Below are 23095 nucleotides of genomic sequence, written 5' to 3'. Positions count from 1 at the left end.
AATCGTAAAACATGAGGCCGAGTCTTTTGCCCAAAAAGCACTTTTGCTTCAAGTGGTCCTCTTGACCTGAGAATGTTCTAAAGAAGCTGGCTAAAAACCTTCTCCGTTGGTGAAGTTGTGCTCAGACGCCGTAACAATGCTTGAGAAGTAGCCTGCACTTAATGTTCTGATGTCTTATCCACAGAGAATCGGTACCAAAGAGGTGTGCAGGTAGGAGGGTGAGAAGGTCACGGTTTCATGCCATCTGATGTACTAAAAGAAAGGAAAGGAGGTGTTTGAGGGCGCAAATCACTGGGATTTGGTCTCTGCAATGGAAAAGAGGGATCCTCGGGCCTGACGGTGCTAGCGACTCCGCCTTCCCATCTTTCACTGCAGCACTTGTTTCTCTGAAAAAACTTGGAAACGTTGCCTCTGTGGAAGCACATAAGGCAGATGGAAGTTTTCTTTTTTTTTCTTTTTTTGAGATGGAGTCTTGTTTTGTCCACTCAGGCTAGAGGGCAGTGTAATGATCTCAGCTTACTGCAACCTCCGCCTCCTGGGTGGGTTCAAGCGACTCTCCTGCTACTGCAACCTCTGCCTCCTGGGTGGGTTCAAGTGATTCTCCTGCCTCAGCCTCCTGAGTAGCTGGGATTACAGGCATGTACCACTATGCCTACCTAATTTTTGTATTTTTAGTAGAAAAGGGGTTTGCCATGTTTGCCAGGCAGGTCTTGAACTCCTGACCTCAAGTGATCCACCTGCTCTGGCTCCCAAAGTGCTGGGATTATAGGCATAAGTCACCATCATGCCAAGCCTGGAAGTTTTCTTAAAATTCATTTTTTACATAATAAGATTTTGTTGAGGCCGGGTGCGGTGGCTCACACCTGTAATCCCTGCACTTTGGGAGGCTGAGGCGGGTGGATCATGAGGTCAGGAGTTCAAGACCAGACTGGCCAACATGATGAAACCCTGTCTCTACTGAAAAATACAAAAATTAGCTGGGCATGGTGGCTTGTGCCTGTAATCCCAGCTACTTTGGAGGCTGAGGTAGGAGAACTGCTTGAACTGGGACCCGGGAGGCGGAGGTTGTAGTGAGCCAAGATTGTGCCACTGCACTCCAGCCTGGGCTACAGAGCGAGACTCCATCTCAAAAAAAAAAAGATTTTGTTGAACACAAGTTATAAAGAAAACAACTGTTGGCGCCATGGCTCACACGTGTAATGCCAGCACTTTAGGAGGCCAAGGTGGGTGAATCAACTGAGGTTAGAAGTTTGAGACCTGCCTGGCCAAAATAGTGAAACACCGTCTCTACTAAAAATAGCTGGGCTTGGTGGCGGGCACTTGTAATCCCAGCTACTCAGGGGCTGAGGCAGGAGCATCCCTTGAACCTGGGAGACAGAGATTGCATTGAGCTGAGATCGCGCCATTGCACTCCAGCCTGAGTGACAAGAGTGAAACTCTGTCTCCAAAAAAAACAAAAACAAAACCAAACTGTCCTGTTGACCTTGAAAATAAATGTAAAGGCCGGGCATGGTAGGTGGCTCACACCTGTAATCCCAGCACTTTGTAACGCCAAGGTGGGGCAGATCGCCAGCCTGGGCAACATGACGGAAACCCGTCTCTGTAAAAAATGCCAAAATTAGCTCAAGGTATGGGCTTGTTCCTGTAGTCCCAGCTACTAGAGAGGCTGAGGTGGGAGGATTACTGAAGCTCAGGAGGTTGAGACTGCAGTGAGCTGTGTGATTGCACCACTGTATTCCATCCTGAGCAATGGAGCAAGAGCCTATCTCAAAAAAAAAGTACAATGTAATAAGATGTAATATACATATGTGATTAGACAAGGCGCATTATAGGAAGAAAATGTCTCCCACCTTCCACTTAGTTACTGGTTTCCTGTTTTCTTCCAGAAGAAAACAAAAATATATGTATCAGCATATATCTACATATTTAGTCTAAAAAATAAGTCTTACTATACACACTGCATTGTTCTGCATTTTTTTCCTGAACTAATGAACTAACAAAAAATACACTGTTTGGCATTTTTTTTCCTGAACTAATGAATCTTTAGTTAAAAAGCCACCACAACTGTTTTGTTTTGCTTTTTTTGAGAAGGAGTCTAGCTCTGTCACCCAGGCTGGAGTGTAGTCGGCTCACTACAACCTCCACCTCCTGGGTTCACGCAGTTCTGCCTCAGCCTCCCAAGTAGTTGGGACTACAGGATTGCACCACCATGCCCGGCTAATTTTTTTATTTTACTTTATTTTTAGTAGAGATGGGGTTTGGCCATGTTGGCCAGGCTGGTCTCGAACTCCTGACCTCAAGTGGTCTGCCCACCTCAGCCTCCCAGAGTGCTGGGATTACAGGTGTGAGTCACTGTGCCTGGCATTTGCCACAAATGTTATTATTGGAGACAAGTATTTCATCTTATGAATGTTCTATAATTAATCAGCCCCGTTGGGTGATATTTAGGTTATTTCTGGTTACTTGCTCTTATAAACAGTGTTTCAGTGAACATTTATATGTATAAAATGCTTTTTCTTTTTTCTTTTTAAAGATGGGGGTTTCACCATGATGGCCAGGCTGGTCTTGAACTCCTGACCTCAGGTGATCCACCCACCTCGGCCTCTCAAAGTGCTAGGATTACAGGCATTAGCCACCGCGCCCGGCTTAGAATGCTTTTTCAATTTGGTAGGGTGAATTCCAAGTATTGAAATAATTAGGTTTAAGGTTATATATGTTTTTCGTTCTTTTTTTTTTTTTTTTTTTCCTTTTTGAGACAGGGTCTGTTTCTGTTGCTCAGGCTGGAGTGCAGTGGCACAATCATGGCTCACTACAGCCTCTGCTTCCCTGGCTCAGGGATCCTCTTGCCTCAGCCACCTAAGTAGCTGGGACTACAGGTGTGTGCCACCATATGCAGTTAATTAATTATTTTTTTTGAGACAGAGTTTCACTCTTTCACCTAGGCTGGAGTGCAGTGGCGTGATCTAAGCTCACTCAACCTCTGCCTTCTGGGTTCAAGCGGTTCTCCTGCCTCAGCCTCCCGAGTAGCTGGGATTATAGGCACCCGCCACCATGCCTGGCTAATTTTTGTATTTTTAGTAGAGACGGGGGTTTCACCATGTTGGCCAGGCTGATCTCAAACTCCTGACCTCTTGATCCACCTACCCCAGCCTCCCAAAGTGCTGGGATTACAGGTGTGAGCCACCGCACCTGGCCCCAGTTTTTTTTTTTTTTTTTTTTGTAGACATGGATTTCCCTGTGTTGGCCAGGCTCATTTTCAGTTCTGATACTGAGAAACCATTCTTCACAAAGGTCACACTGATCAGATTCATGTCAGTGGTGTATGAAAGGACCTATTCTTTCATACCCTTATCAGTCTTCTCAAACATTTTGACAATTTGATATTTATACATATTTAAAATCATGTAGTTTTTCTTTAAACTTCTGTTTTAATGAGACATTTTGATAACCACAAGTTCTTTTTGTTTCAAAGTCTGAAGATTCATGAGGAACTATAATGATCTGTTAGCTTCCTTGTTAAAACAGGTACAGAATCAAATGATTCAGAATAAGGTGAACAAACCAACCAAAGAAGGTAAAGTAAATGCAAAAGAAATTCACATAAAAAGAAAAATCTGTCAATAGTGGCCCGGTGCGGTGGCTCATGCCTGTAATCCAAGCACTTTGGGAGGCTGAGGCGGATGGATCACGTGAGGCCAGAAGTTCAAGACCAGCCTGGCCAACATGGTGAAACCCCGTCTCTACTAAAAATACAAAAAATTAGCCTGGCATGGTGGTGGGCGCCTGTAATTCCAGCTACTCGGGAAGCTGAGACAGGAGCATTGCTTAAACCTGGGAGGTGGAGGTTGCAGTGAGCCGAGATTGAGCCATCACACTCTAGCCTGGGGGACAGAGTGACTCCATCTCAAAAAGAAAAAGAAAAACATATCAATACTAACATAATACTAAAGAGAAAAAAAATACATATATATGAAAAGGCATAGTCATGTTAAATATAGGGTGATGCCATATTTCCCTTCAGCTGGAAGGTGATGTGCGCTTGCCCAGGGCCAGCCAGGAAGCGGGTGACCCTTGTTCTGAACTCAGCTCTGGCCTCAAGGTCCAACTCATGACCACTGGGCCACTTTGACACAAATTCCGGTTTCTTCATTTGAAAAACAAATCAGGGTTGCTGGGGTTGTCAGCCTGCCTTATATATCTCACAGGGTTGTTGGAGGACAAAATCATCTTTTGTTGGGATTAGGTTAGTAGTTAATGTATGCAAATGACTAAACGTGGCCTGATTGTCATATAAGAACAAAGTACTAAAGCCCAGTTTCCTCATGTCTGTTTCCTCACTGCAGCCTCTGCCTCCCCGTTCAAGCGATTTTCCTGCCTCAGCCTCCCTAGTAATTGGGACTACAGGTGCGAGCCACCACACCTAGCTAATTTTTGTATTTTTAGTAGAGACGGGGTTTCACTATGTTGGCCAGGCTGGTCTCAAACTCCTGACCTCAAATGATCCACCCACCTCAGCTTCCCAAAGTGTTGGGATTATAGGCCTGAGCCACCGCACCCGGCCTCACTATTATACGAGGCTGGAGTACTGAGCTTGGAAAATGGGGCAGACAGGCCATGTCTTGCTGTGTCACCCAGGCTGGAGTGCAGTGGCACAATCTCAGCTTACTGCAATCTCTGCCTCCTTGGTTGAAGTGATTCTTCTGCCTCAGCCTCCCAAGTAGCTGGGATTACAGGCATATAGTACCATGCCCAGCTAGTTTTTGTATTTTTAGTAGAGACGGGGTTTTACCATGTTGGCCAGGCTAGTCTCGAACTCCTGACTCCAGGTGATCCACCCACCTCAGCCTCCAGACTGCTGGGATTACAGGCGTGAGCCACCACGCCTGGCCAGATACTTACCATTTCTGTTTCTCTTTCTTCATTCCCAGAGACCCAAGTGTCATTCCCTTCAGTAAGAGGAATTTCCTCTAGCATTTCTTTTTTTTTTTTGAGACAGAGTTTCACTCTTGTTACCCAGGCTGGAGTGCAATGGCGCGATCTCGGCTCACTGCAACCTCCGCCTCCTGGGTTCAGGCAATTCTCCTGCCTCAGCCTCCTGAGTAGCTGGGATTACAGGTACGCACCACCAAGCCCAGCTAATTTTTTGTATTTTTAGTAGAGACGGGGTTTCACCATGTTGACCAGGATGGTCTCGATCTCTTGACCTCGTGATCCACCCGCCTCGGCCTCCCAAAGTGCTGGGATTACAGGCGTGAGCCACCGCGCCCGGCCCTAGCATTTCTTATAGAGCAAAGTCTGCTGGAAATGAACTCCTTTAATTTTTCTTCATTTGAGAATGTTTTAATTTTACTTCCATTTCTAAGTTGCTTCTCCATAATCTATCTGCTTTTATTTTTCAGTATCTTCAGGTAGTCGCTTTTGCATTTTGTCCAGTTTTTAGTTGTAATCAGTGGGACTTACATTGGTAAGTAACACTGAATCAAAATTTATTTTTTTTTTAGAGAGAGTCTTGCTCTGTCACCCAGGCTGGAGTGCAGTGACGCGATCTTGGCTCACTACAACCTCCACCTCCCAGGGTCAAGCAATTCTCACACCTCAGCCTCTTGAGTAGCTGGAACTACAGGTGCCCTCCACCACGCCTGGCTAATTTTTTGTATTTTAGTAGAGATGGAGTTTTACCATGTTGCCCAGCATGGTCTCGAACTCCTGACCTCAGGCAGTCTGCCTGCCTTACCCTCTCAGATGTGCTAGGATTACAAATGTGAGCTACTGTGCCTGGCCAATAATGTATTTTTCATATGTGATCATTTCTACCATTTAAAAATATTTACAAATATCTTACTAAGTTAAAGTCAGAGGGGTATATAGAGTTTACATGGGCAGGTTTCCAGTTTCCCAAGAATACTCTTTTCCTGTAGATACATAAGCAAATAATTACAAATGGTGGGAAATTAAAAAAACAAATTCTTTTACCTAGTTAGACGCAGTTAATGCTAATAAGCACTCTGACACCACCTATAACTGGTATTATCGGAGTTCTTTTAAACTCCTGGTAGCACCTAGTATTGCGCTGTCACGCACTTCTTAGTCACCGCTGAGTAACCTAGTCCACTGTTGATTTAATTCCTTTTCCACGGAGATTTAAGCCATGAGCCTCCAGCACAGTACCAAGCTTCATTCATTTTATTTACCATCATATCCCCAAGCACACAGTAGATGCTCAATAAATATTCCCTGAAGGAATGAGTAAAGGTATGCTGATCCTGGCATCTTCTTTTATTTTTTTTTTCCCAAGACAGGGTCTCACTCTGTCACTAAGGCTAGAATACAGTGGCATGATTGTGACTCACTGAAGCCTTAACCTCCTGGGCTCAAGCGATCCTCCCACCTCAGGCTCCTGAGTAGCTGGGCTCACAGGCACATGCCACTATGTCCAGCTAATTTTTGTAGAGATGGGGTGTATTAGTCTGTTCCCAAACTGTGATACATACCTGAGACTGGGTGATTTATAAAGAAAAGAGGTTTAAATGGCTCATGGTTCCACAGGCTCTAGAGGAAGCATGGTTCAGGAGGCCTCAGGAAACTTACAATCATGGCGGAAGGCAAGGGGAAGCCAGCACATATTCACATGGTGGCAGGAGAAAGAGCATGAGAGAAAGTGCTGTATACTTTTAAAACAACCAGATTGACCGGGCGCAGTGGCTCACACCTGTAATCTCAGCATTTTAGGAGACCGAGGCAGGCGGATCACAAGGTTAGGAGTTTGAGACCAGCCTGACCAACATGGTGAAACCCCATCTCTACCAGAAAAACAAAAGTTAGCCAGGCACGGCGGCGAGTGCCTGTTATCCCAGCTACCTGGGAAGCTGAGGCAGGAGAATTGCTTGAACCTGGGAGGCAGAGATGCAGTGAGCCAAGATCACGCCACTGCACTCCAGCCTGAGCAACAGAGTGAGACGCTATCATCTCAAAACAAAACAAAACACAACCAGATCTCATGAGAACTCACTATCACGAGAACAGCAAGTGGGAAAATCCACTCCAATGATCTAATCACCTCCCACCAGGTCCCTTCCCTAGCGTTGGGAATTACAATTCCACAGGAGATTGGGTTGAGGACACAGAGCCGAGCCAGACCATGGAGTTTCACCGTGTTGCCCAGGCTGGTCTCAAACTCCTGGGCTCAAGCCATCTTGGCCTTCCAAAATGTTGGGATTACAGGCGTGAGCCACCATGCCCAACTGATCCTGGCACTTCTGATCTCCATTAACCTTCCTTCCTTTTTTTTTTTTTTGTATGTATGTGTGTGTGTGTGAGACAGGGTCTCACTCTGTTGCCCAGGCTGGAGTACAGTGGTGCAATCTTGGCTCACTGCAACCTCTGCCTTCCAGGTTCAAGTGATTCTCCCACCTCAGCCTCTCAAGTAGCTGGGACTACAGGTGTGTGCCACCACACCTGGCTAATTTTTATATTTTCTGGTAGAGATGGGTTGGCCAGGCTGGTCTTGAACTCCTGACCTCAAGCAATCTGCCTGTCCTTGGCCTCCCAAAGTGCTGGGATTGCAGGCATGAGCCACCTTGCCTGGCCACCCTTCCCTATTTTTTTGTTCATCCCTAGCACTTATTACTGCATAAGATCCTTTATTTATCATAATTACTGTTTGCTCCCAGTTTCCTCCTACCTCTAATGTAGTTTCCATTAGGGCAGGGATCTTCACCTGTTTGAGATACAATAGTGTATCTCTAGTGTCTAGCCTGGCATGACATATAAGGTACTCAGTAAATATTCATTAAATGAATAATCATGAATCAAAGGTAAGTCATCCTTCCTCACTAATATGCATGACAAACCTGTAATAACTTTTTAACTCAGGAGAGTTTAGTACATGTTGGAAGACTACAGGACACTGGCTCTTTGTCTCTTTCATACCCGTTCTCTAGCTGCCATCCTTTTTTTTTGAGACCAGAGTCTTGCTTTGTCACCCAGGCTAGTGTGCAGTGGTGCAATCTTGGCTCACTGCAACCTCCACCTCCCAGGTTCAAGCGTATCTCCTGCCTCAGCCTCCTGAGTAGCTGGGATTACAGAAGCCTGCTACCACGCCCACCTAATTTTTGTATTTTTAGTAAAGACAGGGTTTCGCCATGTTGGCCAGGCTGGTCTCGAACTCCTGACCTCAAGTGATCTGCCCGCCTCAGCCTCCCAAAGTGCTGGGATTATAGGCATGAGCCACCGCACCCAGCCTTTTACTGCCATCCTTGTCACTGCCTTCTCACGCAGGTACTAGGAGTTGGACAACTCTGTCCATAGCAGGCGTTAGAGCAGGGACCCACATCCCTGCTTCTTAATAACTCTGCTTGGGACACATCCCTTACAAACTTGTGCAGAGGGACTTTTTTTTTCGCGATGGAGTCTCATTCTGTTGCCCAGGCTGGAGTGCAGTGGTGCAATCTTGGCTCACTGCAATCTCCGCCTCCCAGTTTCAAGCAATTCTTCTGCCTCAGCCTCCCGAGTAGCTGGGATTACAGGTGCTCACCATCACGCCCAGCTAATTTTTGTATTTTTAGTAGAGATGGGGTTTCACTATGTTGGCCAGGCTGGTCTCAAACTCCTGACCTCAGGTGATCCACTCTCCTCGGTCTCCCAAAGTGCTGAGATTACAGCCGAGAGCCACTGAGACGTTCTATAAAGAAAGCACCTACAATCTCAGACATAGGGCCCTCTCCCAAGCCAGCTAGACATTTTTCACTAGAGAGCAATGGATGAAATAGGCTACAGGAAGCTTTTCCACCTTTCTGAAGATTGAATACCCCTTTGGGTGTGGGTGCGGAGATCAGACAGTTCTCGATTCAGACCCCGCCCCACCACTTACCCTGGCATGAGCTTATTTCTTCATCCGTGAAATACTAGTGTTCCATCACACAGCAAGATAAGCACGCCATCCACATTATCTGTTTCTCTTGGATAATTACATTATCTTCTTTCTAGCCCTTTCCAATATCATTTTCAGATGTACCTAATATAGAAACTCCAATGAACAAAGCTACTTAGGAAACGTAATTATCACTAAGCGTGATGGTTACAAAAGGTTTTATGGTTGGGGTTAACCCAGGTTGATAATTATTTTTAATTTTATGAGTATACCTTTCTGCTTTAGTCTATCTTAGTGAACATAACTGGTCACATTTGTCTCTGACATATGAACGTCCTGTAGGAAACAAGAAAATGATTATGATACAATCAGAATATGCTGAAGACAAGTTAAACTCTTGCCAGCAGGTTCTTAAAAATCACAAGGTCTCTTCACCCCACCCACCACCATCCCCCAAAAAGTAATAATTCAAGTCATTATATATATATTTGAGACAGAGTTTCACTCTTGTTGCCCAGGCTGGAGTGCAATGGCGCGATCGAGGCTCACTGCAATCTCCGCCTCCTGGGTTCAAGTGCTTCTCTGACCTCAGCCTCCCAAGTAGCTAGGATTACAAGCACCTGCCACCACGCCCAGCTAATTTTTTGTGTTTTTAGTAGAGATGGGGTTTCACCGTGTTAGCCAGGCTGGTCTTGAACTCCTGACCTCAGGTGATCCACCCATCTAGGCTTCCCAAAGTGCTGGGATTACAGGCGTGAGCCACCGGGCCTGCCCCAGGTCATCATATTCTAAAGAGCAATTTCCAGGAGTGTCCAAGGGAGATAACACAGTCATGGGTTCTTAGTTTCTGTTTGTGGTTGGGACAGTAAAGCCCCTCTCTCATCCCCCTTTTCCGCTTATCCCTAGACACAGAAACCAAAAACCATAGCTTCAGGCTGCTAAAAGCCTAAGACAAAACAAAACAGAGTAACAGCAAAATAAGATCTTACTGAGATTGTCCTGACCCCCAGATCATATCCCAGAAATTTTGTATTTTTTACTATCTCATTGTTTTACATGTGAAATTACTGTAATAAAAGAATATGAGGGGAGGGTGATCTAATATTACAGTGGAATCGTTTCAAATATTTGGTTAAAGCGCGTTCTCCATAGCCTGCTTTTCTTTAAGGGTGCCCAGTTTCTCTCTTCAGCAGCGCATGCTTCTATGCACGAGTGGCACATGGCGGGGGGTAGGGGTGTGTGTGTGTGTGTGTGTGTGTGTGTGTGTGTGCGTGCGCGCGCGCGCGCATGCCTTCTGTTTTTTTTTTTGAGATGGAGTCTCACTCTGTTGCCCAGGCTGGAGTGCAGCAGCACGATCTTGGCTCACTGCAATCTCTGCCTCCCAGGTTTAAGCAATTCTCTGCCTCAGCCTCCCGAGTAGCTGGGATTACAGATGCCTGCCACCATGCCTGGCTAATTTTTTTGTATTTTTAGTAGAGATGTGGTTTCACCATCTTGGCCAGGCTGGTCTTGAACTCCTGACCTCGTGATCCACCTGCCTTGCCTCCCAAAGTGCTGGGATTACAGGCATGAGCCACCACACCCGGCCCATGCCTTCTATTCTTAAGGACAGAAAGGTGCAGTTGACCATGTGCCCACATCAAATGGTGCAACACTATCTTGAGCCCCATAGAACTTGGAAGACGCAGCTTTACCTGAAAGTCCTGAATGGCTCTTCTTGGAGTGACCGAGGCTATGGAGAACAGTCTCAGGAGGGTGGCTGGCCCTCTGAATTGTGAACTGGTGAACCTAGAAGGGAAATCTCCTGCTACAATAACACAGCAAGGCGATGTGATGAACACTTTTATTTACAAATATAATTAAAAGCTCTGACAGTTATCATGCTCTTCCTTGGAACCTGAAAAATGTTTTGTTTTGTTTTTAAAGTGCATGCAAAAGAAGTAAAGCCTTTTTTTTTTTCATCATTTTTTATTGTAAGAAAATACACAGTTTGAAAGTGTGAATAATGCAATATTTATGACCAAGAAATGGGACTTAGGAAGGGAAAGGGAAATAAAGCAAACGATCAAGATGATCTGATTGAGAGACAGTGTTGAACTCCAAATACTGAATTGGAAAAGGAGGAAGGTGGGGAGGAACAGGAGGAGGAAGTAAAAAAATTTGATCAGAGAAACAGTTAAAATACAATATGAAAATAAGTAATACCTCTCCTTAAATTCCTTCTATACACAAAATACACGATTTGCCAAAGCCCAATTTGTGCTACTGGGATTCTGTGAGCTCCTTAAGTGTATTCACATCCTCTGCAACAGCAGAAAATGATTATGATACAATCAGAATATGCTGAAGACAAGTTAAACTCTTGCCAGCAGGTTCTTAAAAATCACAAGATCTCTTCACCCCACCCACCCCCCATCCCCAAAAAAGTAATAATATGTCACCACTGATATGTACATCACAATTAGTTTCTGTAAAATGTATCAAATTTTCAATCTTTAATAAAACTTTGTTTTTTTTTTTTATTCCTGATGAATAAATACCAAAAAAATAAAATAAAATAAAATAATGCAGCAGCTAGTTAAGGTGTAAGGCTGCGGATATTGTGTCTCTCTCCCCCTTGGCATTTATTATTATTATTATTTTTTTGCTTTACTTTCACAGATTGGTGGTAATGAGTGATTGCTTAAAGCAATATACATCCACTTTTTTTTTGTTGTTGGTTTATTGGTTTTGTTAAAACTGTCTCCAAAGTTTTCACTGAAACATTTTGAATCACATCAATACTGTGACGTGTACTATGAATAGAAGAGACGGCCAGGTTTTGGCCAGCACTGAAAGTTGACACGGGGGGAGGAAGGGGGCCCCTGATGGAGTAAGAATAAACAGGCACTAGTCCGACACGATGTCAGTAAGAGTAAGAGAGAGAGAGAGTGAGAGCAACGCCCGTTAAAATGGGGAATGTGGTTTTGCAGGGTCTGAATTTTTTTCTGTTTTCTTTTTTTTGTAAATGGCAAAAAATTTAATCTCATCTATAGTCCTCCTTAGGAAAATCTAATGTAACCAAATTCCCAAATCCCATTCTGAGGCTCTCCATGTCAAAAGTTTCAATCTCTCGCTCTTGCCTTTCCAATAGGTACTTGATTCTCTCGCTGCGTTCCTTCTGAAGGGCAGCCAGCTCCTCTTCAATCTGAAACAAGCATAAGGAAGTTCTTAATGGAAAGCATCTCCTGACAGGCACCCACATACACACATTACACACACAGGCACACACATGACATGTACACACAGGCACACGACATGTACACACAGGCACACGACATGTACACACAGGCACACATGCACACACATGTACACACACGCACAGATGACGTACACAAGCACACATGACATGCACACACAGGCACACATGACACATAGGCACACATGACATGCACACACATGCACACATGACATGCATGCACAGGCACATGTGACATGCAAACATGACACACAGGTACATATGACATGCACAGGCACATGACGCACACAGAGGCACACATATGACATGTACATACACAGGCACACATGACACAGACACACGACATGCACACTGGCACACATATGACATGTACATACACAGGCACACATGACACGCACACACACGACATGTACACAGGCACACATGACATGCAGACACACGGCACACACGCACACATGACATGTACACACATGCACACATGATGTACACACAGACACACATGACATGCACACAGGCACACATATGACATGTACATACCCAGGCACACATGACACGCACACACAGGCATGCATGACATACACATAGGCACACATGACATGCACATACAGGTACACATATGACACAGGTACACATGACATGCACAGATACACATGTCATGCACAGGCACATGACATGCACACAGGCACACACATGTACATGCACAAGCACACATGACATGCACACAAGGCACACATGACGTACACAAGGCACACATGACATGCACACATAGGCACACATGACATGCAGACACATGGCACACACACGCACGTGTGACATGTACACACATGCACACATGTACACAGGCACACATGACATGCACACAAACACATGACATACGCAGGCACACGACGTGCACACAGGCATGCATGACATACACAGGCACACATGACAATGCACACACAGGTACACATATGACAGGTACACACGACATGCACAGATACACATGCACAGGCACATGACATGCACACAGGTACACACATAACATGTAATACACAGGCACACATGACATGCACACACATGCACACATATGATGTACACACAGGCACACATATGGACACACATAGGCACGCATGACAATGTACACACAGGCACACATGTGACATGTACACACACACACAGGAACTAAGGGAGGACCGAGGAAGGCTGGCCGAGTCCTGTGATCAATGAATCTAATCCATTATATTTAAAACTTGCTCACAAGAATATAAAAATGCTTGGGGCCCACCTGGGACCGGCAATGCCACTCTAGCAAGCCCAGGAGCTGGGCTGATCTAGGTCAGTGTCCTGTCTTAGCAGGGGATGGCTTAGGAGAAGCTAAAAGACACTCAAGCACAATTAGCTTGTGCTGCTTTCCCATAGAGAGCCAAATGCCTCCTGGGTCATTAGTAATTTAGTTCTAGAACAGGAGCTGGGAAAATAGTCGTGACGCTGGTCTCAGGGAACTACTGGAAGAAAGTGCAAATAACTGGTTAAGCAAATAAATGCTTAACAGCTTTGAGATGCCTTATGAAATCTTTTCTACTTCATATTCCTCAGAATATCTAAAGCAATGAATATTTCAGTTGGGATAACATTTATTATGCATGGCAGTATCAGCCTATCGTCATTTTAATTTTTTTTTAAAGAGACCTGCTGGTGATTTCCCTTGGTTTAAAAATAGCTGAAAAGCCAAATCTATTATACATTTGGCTTCTTCGTGCCATCTGGCAGCGCTGCTATCAGCTCACAGTACCTTTCAGGTGTCACATCAACCCCCCAGCAACCCATGTCACTTTATGGCTGGGAACATTGAGGGTTTCCTAGCAAGAGTAGCAGAAAGACTTAGGATGTGGGGTCAGACATGCATGCCTTGGTGTTTTGGCCTGTAGAATGTGGACAATGCCTACCTAACAAGGATACCAGTAGCATAAAGCAGGTAAGTGAAAAGTGTCCACTTTAATCTCCAACTAAGGAAGTTTCCACATATGGCAGTTCCCTCAGCCACACCCCCTTCCACCCAGTGGCATGGACCCCCGGTAATGCCTTCATACCTTCTGCTCAAGATGTGCTCTGCGCAGAGACACCCTCTGCTCTAGCTTCTGGAGCTCACGTTCATGTTGTGCCTCTGTTTGCATCTTGATTTTGCTCTGGTAGGCGTTGAGCAGCTCCATTTCCTGCTGGAGCTGTAGCCTCAAGGCCTGGCATTCTGCTTCTTGAGCCTCATCTAGCCGTAACTGCAGGCACAGAAGACACACACTGTCATGCACCCTTGCCTACAGCTCTTGGTGACTACTGGAAGAGGTTTCCTCATTTGATTGAAATTGGTCCCCCGTCAAAAACACAGATGCTTTGGATACATTCAGAGTTAGAAATCAAAAACAGTCAAGTCTGCCCAATGGGCTACAAAGTACACATTCTTTTCAGTATGGTCTGAAACCACAGCAGCAGGCATCAGGAAGCCTACATAGTCCAGGAATTAAGCCTGTGGGCTTTGAAGTCGGCTCCTGGGCTTGAATTCTAGCCACACCATCCACTTGGTTGTGTTACCTTGGCACATTACCTACCTCCTTAGATCTCACGTTTCATCCTCAAGAAAATAAAAAGAATGGTTCCTATTGCCCAGGTGTGGTGGCTCATGCTTGTAATCCCAGCACTTTGGGAGGCTGAGGCAGGCAGATTACCTGAGGTCAGGAGTTCGAGACCAGCCTGGCCAATATGGAGAAACTCCCATCTCTACTAAAAGTACAAAAATTAGCCGGGCATGGTGGCAGGCACCTGTAATCCCAGCTACTCAGGAGGCTGAGGCAGGAGAATCACTTGAACCTGGGAGGCGGAGGTTGCAGTGAGCCGAGATCACGCCACTGCACTCCAGCTTGGGCGACAAGAGTGAGACTCCGTCTCAAAAAAAAAAAAAAAATAGTTCCTATTGTCTGAGATTGGTGGGAGGATTAAATGAAATAATTCATATATAATCCTAGGCACAGTTCTCAATGCATACTAAGTGTTCAATAAATAGTAGCTGTTATCATTATTTTGGTTTCAACTGATCATGTCCTTATTTCAAGATCTTTAACCCTAAAATAATTTAGATATGCTTAGCTATAAAAAATAATCCAATTTCCATAAAACTTGAGGAATATACCACAGTACTGTTATGTTCCAAGTAGTAACATTGGCACCCATTGTTGGCTATAAAAGTTATCTTGCAGCCAGGCGTGGTGGCTCACGTCTGTAATCCCAGCACTTTGGGAGGCCAAGGCAGGTGGATCATGAGGTCAAGAAATCGAGACCATCCTGGGCAACATGGTGAAACTCCATCTCTACTAAAAATATAAAAATTAGCTAGGTGTGGTGATGCACACCTGTAGTCCCAGCTACTCAGGAAGCTAAAGCAGGAGAACCACTTGAATCTGGGAGGTGTAGGTCGCAGTGAGCTGAGATCACGCCACCGCACTGCAGCACTCCAGCCTGGAGACAGAGTGAGACTCCATCTCAACAACAACAACAACAACAAAGTTATCTTGCTAGCCAGCCAATCCAAAACTCCAAGTGGTTCAAAATCTCTTCCCTGGCTGGTGGCTCACCTCTGTTAACTCAGTGTTTTGGGAGGCCAGGTTGGGAGGATTGCTTGAGGCCTGGAGTTCAATACCAGACTGGGCAATATTGTGAGACCACCATCTCTACAAAGATTTTTTTAAAAAATTAGCTAGACATGGTAGCATGTGCCTGTAGTCCCAGCTACTTTGGGAGACTGAGGCAGAATCATCTCTTGAACCCAGGAGTTCGAGGCTGCAGTGAGCTATGATCACACCACTGTACTCCAGCTTGGGAGATAGAGATCTCGTCTCATCAAAAAAAAACTCTTTCCTAAAGAGGGTAGGTAGGCTTAATTTTAAGAGGCATATCTGCTTTGAAGCAGTGATGTCCAGATTATATGCAGCCTCAAGTTTCCCTTGCTCCCTGCAGCACCTGAACTTGGTCTACTTTTTTTTTTTTTTTTTTGAGACAGAGTTTCGCTCTTGTTGCCCAGGCTGGAGTGCAATGGCGCGAACTTGGCTCACTGCAACCTCTGCCTCCTGGGTTCAAGTGATTCTCCTGCCTCAGCCTCCCAAGTAGCTGGGATTACAGGCGTGTGCCACCACACCTGGCTAATTTTGTATTTTTAGTAGAGATGGGATTTCTCCATGTTGGTCAGGCTGGTCTTGAACCCGACCTCAGGTGATACACCCGCCTTGGCCTCTCAAAAGTGCTGGGATTACAGGTGTGAGTCACAGTGCCCAGCCTGAACTTCGTCTTATACAAGATACCCAGATCCTGCGTGGAGAATGAACCAAGTAGAAGTGCCAACTTCTCTACAGCAGAGTTGAAGGTTTCAGACCATCAGCAGGACAGTATTTAGGAATGATGACCTCTGGCCGCAGGCTTGGTTTGGTCCCATTTTGGCAGGCCCTCAGCTTGGCTGAGAACTATGAGATTACAACCCTTGAATCAGACGGTCCATCTGCCCTGAGTTTATCTGTGTGTTTCCATACTGACCACTTTTCCAAGATACTTACTCTCCACCTTACATACAATTTGTGACAATATACATATTTTGATTGAAAAATTACTTTTTGAAATGTTATATTACAATATTTTTAGATAGTTATTTGCATGTGTCTTCTTTTAATACTTCTGGAGAAACATTATAGAGATCAAAGGAACATAAAATAAATTATGTAATCATATTTCCAAAGTACCTTCTAAAAATTAATCCTAACCAGGTTTCATTAAAATCCTCAAAGAGGACAGATAGTTCTCATTTTCCCAGTAAGGAATGAAGGGATAAGAGACACTAGACACAATACATAGCATTCAGCAGGAACAGACTCACAGGTAAATGCCAAAGGATTTACTGGCTCCAAATTAGGGTTGTTACTGATTCCCTCTTGATATGAGGAAGTGAAAGTACTGTTCTTTTCTACTTGTCTGTATTAGTTGCCGTAAGCCCTGGCTAAGTGGGTGAGAGATTCATTCCATGGTCAGTTTAGACCATCTAAACTCTTTAAACATTCAGAACATCTCCATTTCCTTTTATTTCTAGCCTTCTATTATTATTATCAGTACCATTGTTCTGTACCAGCTCCGATTCTGAAGGCCCAGTGCTAGAAACCAGAGGATATTCCAGCATTCGGTATTTATCACCATTCGGTATTTGATTTGTGGTTACACAAATCAAATCCATTAAAAAGCTGTTTTTTTCGTGTTTTTATTTGAGACAGAGTCTCACTCTGTTGCCCAGGATGAGTGCAGTGGTGTGTGATCTCAGCTCCCTGCAACCTCCATCTCCCAGGTTCAAGTGATTCTCCTGCCTCAGCCTCCCGAGTAGCTGGGATTACAGGCAAGCACCACCTGGCCCAGCTAATTTTTTGTACTTTTAGTAGAGATGGCATTTCACCACGTTGGCCAGGCTACTCCTAACCTCAGGTGATCTGCCCACCTCGGCCTCCCAAAGTACTGGGATTATAGGCGTGAGCCATGGTGCCTGGCTCCATTAAAAAGTTTTATAAGAGTATAGGTAAATATGTGTGTTCTTTACAGTGGCTTACACTGAAGAAAAAGATATGAGGTTTACAGGATTCCCCCCAAGCTGGGTTCAAATCCTAGCTTCACCACTAATTAGTCATGTGACCTTCCCCCTTGTTTCCAAGTCAGGGGTTGACACATTGCAGCTCATGGGCCAAATCTGGCCTGGTACCTGTTTTTGTAAATAAAGTGTTTTTCTTTTTTCTTTTTTTTTGAGACAAAGTCTCACTCTGTTGCCCAGGCTGGAGTGCAATGGTGCAATCTTGGCTCACTGCAATCTCTGCCTCCTGGGTTCAAGTGATTCTCCTGCCTCAGCCTCCTGAGTAGCTGGGATTACAGGCACCCACCACCACTCCTGGCTAATTTTTGTATTTTTAGTAGAGACTGCGTTTCACCAGGTTGGCCAGGCTGGTCTCTAACTCCTGACCTCAGGTGATCCATCCGTCTTGGCCTCCCAAAGTGCTGGGATTACAGGCATGAGCCACCGTGCCTGGCCGTAAATAAAATTTTATTAGACATCAGTATGCTCATTCATTTACATTTTGTCTATGGCTGCGTTTGTGCTACAATGGCAAAGCTGAGTAGTTGTGACAGAGACCCTGTGGTCCACAAAGCTAATTACTATCTGTCCGTTTACAACATTTGCCACTCCTGATCTAAGCAAGTAGCTTCACTTCAGTAAACTTCAGTTTTCTCACAGGTAAATTAGGGTCAAACCAGTAACTACTTCAAAGAGTTTCACAAAAATTAAATGAGACAACGTTTATGAAGTACTTAACACTGTACTTGCCACATGGTAAGTAGTCAGTAAAGGATACTGTAATGATCACATACTTTTATCTTCTCCCTGTCTCAGAAGAAAGGACACTTCTCTCCTTTTTTTTTTTTTTTTTTTTTTTTGAGACGGAGTTTCGCTCTTGTTACCCAGGCTGGAGTGCAATGGCGCTATCTCGGCTCACCACAACCTCCGCCTCCTGGGTTCAGGCAATTCTCCTGCCTCAGCCTCCTGAGTAGCTGGGATTACAGGCACGCGCCACCGTGCCCAGCTAATTTTTTGTATTTTTAGTAGAGACGGGGTTTCACCATGTTGACCAGGATGGTCTCGATCTCCTGACCTCGTGATCCACCCGCCTCGGCCTCCCAAAGTGCTGGGATTACAGGCTTGAGCCACCGCACCCGGCCCACTTCTCTCCTTTTATTCAAGGGCAATCATTGACCTCTATTTCTGATCCTGTTCTCTCTCATTTATTTTTTTTTTTTGAGTCCCAGTTTTGTTGTGTTGCCCAGGCTGGAGTGCAGTGGTGTGATCATAGCTCACTGAAGCCTTGAACTCCTGAGCTTGAGTGATCCCACTTCAGCCTCCTGAGTCACTGGGACTACAGGCATGTGCCACCATAACTGGCTAATTTTTGTATTTTTTGTAGAGACAGACTCTTGCTATGTTGCCCAGGCTGGTCAAGAATTCCTGGCTCCAAGTGACTCTCCCCTCCCGCTTCAGCCTCCCACAGTGTCGGGATTACAGGTGTGAGCCACTGCGCCTGGTCTCTACCATTTTACATAACAAACATTCATTGGACACTCGCTGTATGCCACGCATTGTGGCAGATGCTGAGAATATAAAGATTAACAAGACAGAAACCCTGTCAACCTTTATGTCTCTCTATCAACTTCCTTCCTTCTCTTTGCCTTTCACCTCTTTCTGCACTCTTCTCTTCACACTCATTCTGATCCTAACCCTCTACACTTCTACTGCTCACATTAAGGTGACCCATGATGGTCTGGAAGTGGCTCCTGTTACCTGATCTCCCAGCAGCAGCATTTGGTATTATCAACTGCCCCTTCCTTCTTGAAATCTTTGTCTTCTGAGATACCACAACTTCTTGGTTTTTGTCTTCCCTCTCTGACTATTCCTTTTCCAGTAGTCCTTACCCACTTGGTGCTTAAATGTGGGTGTTCCTGAGGGCTTTGTCCTGGGCCCTCTTCTTCCTCTAACCTCTATTCCTAAGAATCTCATCTATTTCAAAAGCCTCAATTACCATTTATGCAAATGGCTCCCACACTAAACATCTATTTCAGACTTCCCTTCTGAGGTCTGGATGAGCTCCTCTAGTCTACTAGAGACACCCTCCGCTGGATGTTTCCCAGGCTCTCAGGCTCCACACAGGCAACACATCACCTTTTCCTTCCCACTCCACAGTCTGTTCCACCTCCTTTTTTACCATATAGGTAAATATATGTAGACCATCATCTACGGTTTTTTTTTTTTTTGAGACGGAGTCTCACTCTGTTGCTCAGGCTGGAGTGCAGTGGCGTGATCTCAGCTCACTGCAACCTCTGCCTCCAGGGTTCAAGCAATTCTCCTGCCCCAGTCTCCTGAGTGGCTGGGATTACAGGTGCACGCCACCACGCCCAGCTAATTTTTGCTTTTAGTAGAGACAGGGTTTCACTATGTTGGCCATGCTGGTCTTGAACTCCTGACCTCAGGTGATCTACCCACTTCGGCCTCCCAAAGTGCTGGGATTACAGGCATGAGCCACCATGCCCAGCCCATCATCGACTGTTTTGTTCAAACCACAGACTGGAAGTCATCCTGAACACCAGACTCTCCACATCCAACCTGTCATTAAGTACTCTCAATTCTACCTCCTGCCAAATTTAGTAATGTTCCCCTTCATCCCGACTGCCCATTTTCTAGTCTAGCTACCAGGCTCTGGTACTTGGGGTAAAGTAACTTCACAAATCATCTCCTAATATTCATTCTTCCCTTCTCCCAGGCCTTTCTCCATGTCACCAGAGTGATGGTTCAAAACACAAATCTGATGTCACACCCTGCTTAATACTCGCCAATAGCTTCCCATTGTTTTGGATAAAGACAAAAATTCTTAACAAAGCCTGAAAGCCCCTACATGACCCATCCTGTTTACCCCTCCAGTCTTGTTCTGTTAGTCCTCTCCCAGTTCCCTACATCCCAAACATAACGGATTTCTGTGAATTCTTCCCAAGTGCCACTGTCTTCCCCACGTTTACACGTGTTTCTCATGGGCAGGTTCCTCAGCCTACAAAGCCATTGTGTCAGGGAGGCCTCTCCCGACTCTCCAGACCAGGTAAGCTCTCCTGTTTTATACTCTGTTGGCACCTTGCTCTTGCTCTGCTGTTACACAGAGTAGACTTTTCCAATGTCTGTGTCCTCCAAGCTACTATAACCTCCATGAGGACGTGATCCATGACTGTCTTATCCACCATGGTATCTCTGGATACCTGGTACATCATATAGGCACTCAGTAAATACTTGCTGGATAGGTGAGTGGATAAACGTGCTAGCTCCCATCCTTGGCCTAAGAACATGCATGATTAAGCCTCTCCCAACTAACAGGTCTTCCTTCAACTATCTCCTCCTTTTGCTACAGCTCTTGTTCTCTTTTCCTTCATTGATAAGGATCTGGGAAAAGTGGTCTCACCTACCATTTGGATTTCACTTTATAATCTCTCTTTCAATGCTCTATCATGTCGCCCATTCCCACCACTCCATCGATTGTCTGAGACAAGCAATGGTTGAATCCAGTGCCAGGTCCAATGAGCACCTCAGAGTTTATTCTTCTAATTGATCTCTGTGACATGTGACGCCATCAGTTAGAAACTCCTGCTCTGGCTCCCGTGGCATCCTCTCTTCTGGTTCCCTTCCTGTGTCTCTGATTATTTATTTTTGTTCTACTTCTACTCAGCCCTCAAATGTTGGTATCCACCAGACTCTGTCCTTAGTTCTTTCCTCTCTAAGAATATCTCCTGTCCCCAGCAGATCTCATCTATTCCTACCAGCCACAAGTACACCCTATAACAATGAAGTCTAGCTTTTTGTCTTCAATCTTGACATCCCTCCTAAACTACACATTTCCATTATCTTTACTTCTCTACCTGGACACCCACAAAACTCAGATACCATGTCTACAACTTAGTCAATTATCCTTGCAGCATCCAAACTCCCTTTTTCTATTATTGTTCTGTCTTGGTAAGATAATGACCTATTCTACTCTGTTGTCAAACCTCTCAAATTGGTCACTAAATTATTTCTATTCTTTCTTGTCTCCTAAATATTTCTCAAACCCTTCCCTACTCCTGTTCATCTCCATTAGCATGTTCTCTCTTCATCTTTTTCCTGGACTATTATAATGGCTTCCTAACAGGTCTCTTTACCTATATTTGCCACATTTCTGCCAATATCTTTCTGTAACACAAATCTAATCCAGTTATACTTTCCTTCTTAAAACAGGGTTCAATAACTCCCCATTGCTTGCAAAATAATGTCCAAACTCTTGGCTTCTGAGGCTCTGACCCAGACTCTCCTCCCACTTTCCCTCAACAAGCATCCTATACTCTTGCCATAGCAATTACTCATTGTTTCTCAAATGTGCCATCCTCTTTCGGGTCTCTGAGTCTTTGTATATACTGTATCCTTTGTCAGGAATAACTCTTTCTCTTATGACTTTTTGGTAAACTATTACTTTTTTTTTTTAAGACGGAGTTTCATTCTTGTTGCCCAGGCTGGAGTACAATGGCGCAATCTCGGCTCACTGCAACCTCTGCCTCCTGGGTTCAAGCGATTCTCCTGCCTCACCCTCCTGAGTAGCTGGGATTACAGGCATGCACCACCACACCTGGCTAATTTTGTATTTTTAGTAGAGACAGGGTTTCTCCATGTTGATCTGGGTGGTCTTGAACTCCCAACCTCAGGTGACCCGCCCACCTTGGCCTCCCAAAGTGCTGGGATTACAGGCATGAGCCACCGCACCCAGCTAAACTATTACTCTTTAAGAGTCATCTCCTTGGGAAATCGTCACTGAATTACCAGGCAAGCTCCCATCCCAAGCTCCCTTTATGACCTGGGTCCTGCAATCTTTCTGCTTGAACTCTGGGCTGACACCTAGGTTCTTTCCATCTCCATATACTTTCCTTTGTTTGAACCTTTGCCTATGTAGGTCCCATTTTCAAGGAATCGGTTAACATCAATGAATTCCTTTAAGTTTCTTGGCTCCTTCCGGGAAGATTGCCTTAGACCAGCTTAGTTGGTCCTACTTGTTCTCCCATAATGCCCAATACCTCCCACTTAAAATCACTTACTATGTTTTACCATTACCGCTTAATTATCTGACCACCTGGCTTGACTGACAAATTGGCTAGCTCATCCTCCATCTCTGGGTCCAGCAGAGTGCTGAACCCTGATGCTTAATAAAAGTTTAGTGAATGAGCGCGTCTGTGTATCTGTCTTCCTCACTTGACTGTGGGCTCCCTAAGGGCAGGGACTGTCTGATTCATTTGTGCCTGATATTAGTTGTGGGGAGGGCAGTCAGTAAAACCTTTGATAAATGAACAAATGGTATCATATGTGGCATCTATCACATTTGCCCTCA

At 45.0% G+C, this 23095-nt stretch overlaps 1 protein-coding gene across 9 annotated transcripts in view; it reads right to left on the bottom strand.

Moving 5' to 3' along the window:
- Positions 1-10696: 10696 nt before the first annotated feature.
- The window catches only part of TAOK3 (TAO kinase 3), a 213635-nt gene continuing 201236 nt past the window's right edge, over positions 10697-23095 (bottom strand). For all 9 annotated transcript variants that reach the window (XM_064379743.1, XM_064379749.1, XM_064379747.1 and 6 more), the window contains 2 exons: positions 14177-14359; positions 10697-12056 (listed from right to left, as the gene is read on the bottom strand). In XM_064379743.1, the coding sequence (XP_064235813.1) occupies positions 11895-12056; positions 14177-14359 (345 nt within the window). In that variant the 3' untranslated portion in view covers positions 10697-11894. The remainder of the gene's footprint in view (positions 12057-14176; positions 14360-23095) is intronic.

Source organism: Aotus nancymaae, unplaced genomic scaffold (assembly GCF_030222135.1).
Source record: "Aotus nancymaae isolate 86718 unplaced genomic scaffold, 86718_ANA_hifiasm-v0.15.2.pri h1tg000021l, whole genome shotgun sequence".
Classification (NCBI taxonomy): Eukaryota; Metazoa; Chordata; class Mammalia; order Primates; family Aotidae; genus Aotus; species Aotus nancymaae.
Note: the sequence above shows the minus strand (reverse complement) of the source record. Positions and strands in the feature narration are given on the sequence as shown.